Source organism: Clupea harengus, chromosome 18, assembly GCF_900700415.2.
Source record: "Clupea harengus chromosome 18, Ch_v2.0.2, whole genome shotgun sequence".
NCBI lineage: Eukaryota > Metazoa > Chordata > Actinopteri > Clupeiformes > Clupeidae > Clupea > Clupea harengus.
Genome location: NC_045169.1, coordinates 15612965 through 15620464, shown reverse-complemented (window position 1 = coordinate 15620464; position 7500 = coordinate 15612965). Strand labels below are relative to the sequence as shown.

Sequence of the window (7500 nt, the reverse complement as noted above, 5' to 3'; positions counted from 1 at the left end):
TTTATCTCATCTGATAACTTTTTAAATATGCAAGAACATTAATTTGTTTGCTGTCCAATCAATAGCTATTATCAGTATCAAGAGATAGCTGCTCCCTGAGCTTAAAATGTTCCTAACAGGATAGGCTTAGGTTAGCAGGCCAATATGACAGTGTGTAAATATGGATGTATCGCAGTATGTCAGTGTATGAGTCTTATGTGTGTGTGTGTGTGTGAGTTTGTGTATGTGTTTGTGTGTGTGTGTTTGTGTGTGTGTGTGTATGTGTGTGTGTGGGGGGGGGGGGTGTGTGTGGGTGTGTGTGTGTTTGTGTACAGTATGTGTTTGTGTGTGTGTGTAATAATGTTTGTGTTTCGGGAAAATTACATAACCACAACTGACAAACCAATCACATTATGACCCAATCACATGTCAGGCACATGCTGTATACATCACAAATTATGCACATATACACTCACTAACACACACCAACCACACACACACACACACACACACACACACACACACACACACACACTCACACACACATACACGTACACACATAGGGTGTGTTATCTGCATGGTGGTGTGATATATCACACATGCTTGGGAAAGACGTGTGTGAGAGAGTGAAGGTGGGGGGTTGTGTGTGTGTGTGTGTGTGTGTGTGTGTGTGTGTGTGTGTGTGTGTGTGTGTGTGTGTGTGTGTGTGTGTGTGTGTGCGTGTGTGTGTGTGTGTGTGTGTGTCTGTGTGTGATGGCCTTTGTATAGGAGGCGAAGAAATCAATTTCTAATTTGCCTGTCAGGATGGTAAAGCCAGCGTCCCAGCAACACTGGCATGAACTTAATTACACAAATGCTGAAAGAGAATGAGACAAAGAAAGAAAGAGAGAAGAAAAGAGAGAACGAGAGAGAGAGAGAGGGAAAGAGAGAGAAGGAGAGACTGGGAGACAGAGAGAAAGAGAGAGAAAGGGAGAAAGGGAGAGACAAAGAGAGAGCGGGATAAGGAGGAACTAAGAGAGGGAAAGACAGAGAGAGAGAGAGAGAGAGAGAGGGAGAGGCTGAGAGAGAGAGAGAGAGGGAGAGACTGAGAGAGAGACATTCAAAAGCTATCAGAGTAAGCTGGCAGTATCTGTAGTGTCTGAAGTCTGGCGGTTAATGACTAGCTCTAAAGGCCAACACGCATGGCGACTGATGGAATGGCTACCGGAATAGAATCCACTGAAGTGATCGGGGGCAACACGTGGAGAACCCAAGTGGAACAGCGGGGTGATTGTTGCCATCCAATGGCTCCAATCACCCCCATCCTATTCCTGTCATAATGACAGCTGTGCACCAGGCTAGGTGTCACTCGTCTGTCTTAACCTGTCCCCACGAGCTGGCCGCTGAATCATCTAGCTTTTGCCTTTTGTGATTGCTGTCAAACCCTGTCCCTTTGATTCCAATGACCCTGTCTTTCTTTCTTTTTCAGCACAGGTGATGATTAGTAAACGTAAAAGGACAGTCAGTCTCATTGCGTGTTATTTGTGTGTCACCAAGCAATTGGCTGTGAGAAACACACTACCACCATCAAAATCGACCACCGCATTGCTTGGCGTGAGTGTTAACGTCATACATTGTAATAATCTAAGTTTGGGAAGCCATTAGCCGGCTGTTATGTCATGGACTATGATGGTCAACTTGTATACTACAGCCACAGAATGCCAAGAAACCATGACGCTTTGTGTTGTGCGGCCACTAGCATGGATAGCGTGTCTTCTTACGCATGCAGAGAGATTACAGAAGACATTCCTGACATCATGCATCATCGTGTGTGTGTGAATTTCATATGAAGTAAAAAAGATAGAGGAGAAGAGATTGCTTGTGTCTCTGTGTGTGTGTGTGTTTCTCTCTTTGTCATATTTGGTCTCTTTCTCTCGCGCACGTAAATATGAATGTGTCTGCATAAATGTGCATGTGAATATGATTGTGTATGCGTATATGTGGATGTGAACATAAATGTGTATATATGTGGATGTGAATATGAATGTGTATGCGTATATATGGATATGAATATGAATATGCATACATGTGGATGTGAACATAAATGTGTATATATGTGGATGTGAATATGAATGTGTATGCATATATTTGGATGTGAATATAAATGTGTATGCAAATATGTGTGCTTGTGAACATGAATGTGTATGCATATATGTGTGCTTGTGAACATGAATGTGTATGAATATATGTGGATGTGAACATGAATATGCATGTGTAAATGTGTGCTTGTGAACATGAATGTGTATGCATATATGTGTGCTTGTCAACATGAATGTGTATGCATATGTGTGCGTGTGAACATTAATGTGTATGTATGGAACAGCGCTACTGTTTTCAGGAAGCTCCTGCACCGGTGTTGTGTTGTTGCGAGGAAATCAGTCTCAGTAGCGATCCGTGGCACTGAATCATTCATGTGTACTTCAGCATGATACTGTCCCGTTAAGCCCTTCTAATCCTTCCTTACCATCTTCCCTAAATCTCTCTCCATTTTCAGCCCCAGTTCATTGGTAATCAGAAAAGGAGCCAAGGGATTACGGGGCCAAAAACTTTTTTTTCTTTCCCTCACTCCATTTGAGGCCAGCGAATTAAATGGAAATGTAATTGTCAGAACTTAATTAAGTTACATCGGGACAAGCAATAATTATATAATTTATGAAAAGGAGGGGAAAAAAAAGAAAACTAATTACAGATTTAATAAGAAGCTTTAGCGAATGGGGGAAAAAAAAGGACAATCGCCTCAGCTTCATAATTTTCCACATAAATCATTGGTAGTGGGGGTATAATGTTATAATTGTTTTCTGCACTCCCGTTGGCTTGCTATGGGTGTGTGAGGGTGTGTGTGTGTGTGTGTCTGTGGGGGGTGTGTGTGTGTGTGTGGGGGGGGGGGGGGGGGGGGTGTTCAGTGGGGGGTTGGCAAGAAGCCTAGGAGAGAAAGCAGTTTGGTGCCAAATAAATACAATGACTGAGCTCTCATCACTACTCTGTGGTTATGTCTGTATGATCAGAAATATGTCTCTCGTCTGGAGAAAAAGAAAGAGAAACAGGAAAACAGAGGAGGAGAGGCAGACGAGACAAAAAGACAGCAAGATAAATTAACAAAAACAGAGAGAGAAAGAAAGAGACAGGAAGAGAGAGAAAGAGAGAAAGAGAGCAAAAGGGAGAGAGTCTGAGAGAGACAGAGGTGATATTTGTCCTGAGAAAGCCGTGAGGAGTCTGCTACCTACCCTCCTGATTATCCTGCTAACACCCACCGTCTACTTCATGAGCGTAACACTGAAAACACTTCATGAGTGTAACCCTGAACAAACTTTCAACACAAACACACATTTTCTCACTCAGACATAGCCACACAGAATCACGTGAAACATCTATCGTGACGGTGTGAACATGGCCCTAACTACCTCATGATATTCATTTAATGACAGTCACAAATTGCAAATTGGCCCATCAGAGATGATTCTGAAACAATCCTAACATAAGAAACTAGGAGACAGCCATCTATTCGTACACCAGACATAAAAGCAGACGAGCCATCAAGCTTTCTCTTTCTTCATGCGTGGTGGGTTTGCACGGAGAAAGGTTCCTTTGTGTCTGTCTGGCCAGTGAAATATCCATCGTTTGTGGACTGTGATTGCACAAGCTTGGATTTCAGACATGTTATTTTTTCCCAAAATGCTGCAATCCGACCTCTCTGTGCAACCACGCTATTCTGAGCAGTCTAGTCTCACTTCAAATGTGTTTTTCTCAACACTCACTCTCCACAATTACGATGAAATCGCACAGCACGGCTGTTTGACATAGCCTGTGTGTGTGTGTGTGTGTGTGTGTGTGTGTTTGTGTGTGTGCCTGTGTATGTGTTAATGGAAAGTGCTGATGTGTGTTATGTGTGGTTATGTGAAATGTTGCCAGTTTCTCAGGTTCTGCGAAGTATGTAGAGACAAGATACTTTCACTCCATTTTACCAAAGTGAGTGTGCTTGTGTTGAACCCCTGTCATTAGACTGATATAACCTTGTCATTACCTTGTCATAACCTTGTCATTAGCATGTCATATGGCACACACTGCGTCTGGTGAATTTTACTGACACCCCACAGCCCACCTGGCCAAGCAAGGTCCTATCGGCAGCTGACTGTGGCCAAGATTTGGCCCTGATATGAACCTGATCTGACCTGGTTTGGCCCTGATATGGACCTGATCTGACATGGTTTGGCTCTGATATGGACCTGATCTGACCTGGTTTGGCCCTGATATAGACCTAAACTGATCCTATTTGGACATAGATCCAACATGCCCATTTACCTTTTACCTTTGGCTAACGTTAATACCCAACTGAAGTTAAAGTACGATGCGAGTGAACAGCCGGTTCACTCAAGTGATTCTTGGGCTCACTTACGTCCTTAGATCACCGATGTTCAGTTTAGTTTAGCTTAGTTCAGTTTTTCCCACCATCCATACAGTTGAAGTGCGATGCGAGTGAACAGCCAGTTGGCTAAAGTGATTCTCGGGCTCACTTACGTCCTTGAGGCAGCCCATGAAGTTGTTGCTGACTGGGGATCCGGGCAGGTCGGCCGTGTTGGGGCTCCCCCCGATGTAGAAGAAGTCGTCGGAGCCCAGCATGGTGTAGTCCTCCTGGGTGTAGCCAGTGGTGGTGAGAATACCATCCACTGATATGGTCACCTGGGGGTGGGCAGTGCCCGGCGCAGAAACGGACAGGCGGAGCGACAGACAGAGAGAGGGAAAAAGAGAGAGAGAGAGAGAGAGAGCGAAGTGGGAAGAGCAAAGGAAGAGGTTGGATTAAAGACAAGTTGAGACTCGATCGGATTCCTAGTTTTTTTGGTAGTTTTTTTTTTTTTTTTGGTTGTTGTTTTTTTTTTTGTCTGTTTTGTTCATTCGTTGTCATAAAAGGCTTACAGGTGGGGGTGAGTTCCTTCAGAGTGCAGTTGCAAGGTACCAACTCTAGAGCGGCGCTATTCTATCTTTCAATCAAAGCTCTAACTCACCAACAAACACATGCAAATTCTTGCCATCAATCAATCCTTTAGCACATCAACCACCAGCAACACACACACGCACGCACACACCAACACAGACTTTAGCTATCAATCAAAATTTTAACAACCACCACACACCCATTGTCTGGCTTGATAAACTGATGACCTCCACAAAAACGTGAACCCAACCTTGCTCCCTCAAACGGTTCCAATTACACTAGTAAAGCACTGATCCTATCTTCTCCACTCTTCCTCTGCATCATCAGATCCGCATCAGAGGGGGCAATCAGAGCCAGCCATCTTCCAGCCAACCCCGGGGACCAGCGGGGGCTCACAGCAGAGATAGCACCACCATGTTCAGTTGGTTTTTTTCTCTCTTTCTCTCCTTCTCTCTCTCTCTCTCTCTCTTTCTCTCTCTCTCTCTCTCTCTCTCGCCCCTCAGGGCTTCCTCATTGAACTCCGGAGGTCTGGGATTAAAACCTCACCTATTGCACTGGCTAAACTAACCTACTTTTGCGTTTGGTGCCGATTTCGTTCAAACCTACTTTTACATCTTTTCATGACTATCGACAGGATCAAACCGATAAACTACACACACTTCCAGAACTCTCTCCAAAACAACACTTCTGGCTCAGACTTGTGTCTAATAGATTTTAAAACATATTCTTCCCTACGTAGGCTACTCTCAACTGATCACACAGAGCTTGAACACACCAATGTGCGTAGACAGCAATGAGCACTAAGCCTCCTTGTGGATGGGCTGCGATTACTGTGCCCATAAATTGCTCTTAGTTCCTTCCACTGCGCGACGGAGAGCGACAGCTGAAGCCATCATGAGTGCAAACGTTGGCCTCATCCTGAGACGGCTCTTTGATATTTTAATGTGGATCAAACATGTGAAGTCTGCCATCCTGCTTCATCTGTCAGCCCTGTCTTTCAACAGGTTTCAACATTTTTATTTTTTTCCCCCCCATTTCAACTTAATGAATCTCCGTCTGCGTCATTGGGAGGGAGGGAGGGAAGAAGAAGTATCTCTATCAAAGGCTCCTTTTAGAATCAGATAATTGAGTTACGCTGTGAACGCAGATCCTGTGAGGCTGTTTGCCTACCCTTCTGCCAAGCCCCACGCTTTGGGCAGGATTAGCAATCAGCTAGCATCTCCTGCTCTAATTAGCAAAATGGTCCTGGCTGGGCTCACTACAAACCCTTCCAATCTTTAATTTGACATCTGCTATGGCATACATACACACACACACACACATACACACAGACAGGAAACCTAAACAAGGGTGACTGCAGCATGAAGACGAGATGTGGTTATTTTTTCCTCTATTTATGGACGCTCTTCCCTCAGCATCCTGTTCACAGACAGAGCAGTGCTGCTATTTTGCCTTTTTTTCTGATGCAATGCAGCTCGCACTCCCCCATTACCTGCCGCAGAGATACAGGTCCACTTCCACTACAGGGAAGTCTGCCCGACGATACAGGCATGACTGTATTCCTCTGGCGGGCAAATAGACATTCACAGGGTGTTCTGAGAGTCTTCCAGGACAAATGAAAAGAATAAAGAGAGCTGTTGTTCATTAGCATCATCATTGACAAGAGGCGGCAGTTTTATTTTCTGGCCCTTTGCTTTTCCGTATTCACCAACAAACAACAAGCCTTGCACTGTCCTGAGGCGCAGGTTCTGCTGAGCAGTCACCCGGCAACCACGGGGCACTTGACATTGAATTTGAATTCTTAAGCCTGCAGACTCGCACAAAGGCATCACAGCCCAGCCAACAACACTGCAGCTCTGCAGGTAAACCAGCTAGCATCGCTTGACATCACAGCCCAGCCAACAACGCTGCGGCTATGCAGGTGGACTCGCTAGCATCGCTTGACAACTGCACTCTAAAAGAACATCCCCAGCCAACCTTTGTTTACTTCAGTATTTCATCTACTCTTTTTTTTTATATGTATTCATTTGTTTATATTTGTTGTTGTGTATATTGTCATCTGTACTTCCCTTGGGACAGGGCAATCCATTTTTATGTCTGCTGAAAAAGGCTTGGCAAAGTTGGTGCTGAGAGGCCTGTGTGCTGCCGATAAGCCTGAACTCCAGGGAGAGGAGGGAGGGAGGGGCAACGGAGAGGCAGAGGGGTCCTCAACTGAGCCTCAGCTGAACCTGGCGAGGACCTGTCAGCCTCTTGACCCCGAAGGTAAGAGGGGCTCAAACAGCAGTTGACTCTAGAATGGATCTGCCCAAAATCTGAGACAGACCAGGGCCATACCCATTCTAGAGTGGACTATGTGGAGATATTGATGCCTATCTGACTGGAGATCAGAGTAGTTCTAGAATGGGCTTTGTGGAGATATTGATGCCTATCTGACTGGAGCTCAGAGTAGTTCTAGAATGGGCTTTGTGGAGATAGGAGTGTCTATCTGACTGAAGCTCAGAGTAGTTCTAGAATGGGCTTTGTGGAGATTGTCTATCTGACTGGAGCTCAGA

The 7500-nt window shown here is 45.0% G+C and overlaps 1 protein-coding gene across 13 annotated transcripts in view; it reads right to left on the bottom strand.

Annotated features, from left to right (window-relative positions):
• The window catches only part of LOC105895412 (neurexin-2), a 736614-nt gene that overhangs the window by 365440 nt on the left and 363674 nt on the right, over nt 1-7500 (bottom strand). For all 13 annotated transcript variants that reach the window (XM_031585048.2, XM_031585052.2, XM_031585053.2 and 10 more), the window contains one exon: nt 4534-4695. In XM_031585048.2, coding sequence (XP_031440908.1) covers nt 4534-4695 — 162 coding nt within the window. The remainder of the gene's footprint in view (nt 1-4533; nt 4696-7500) is intronic.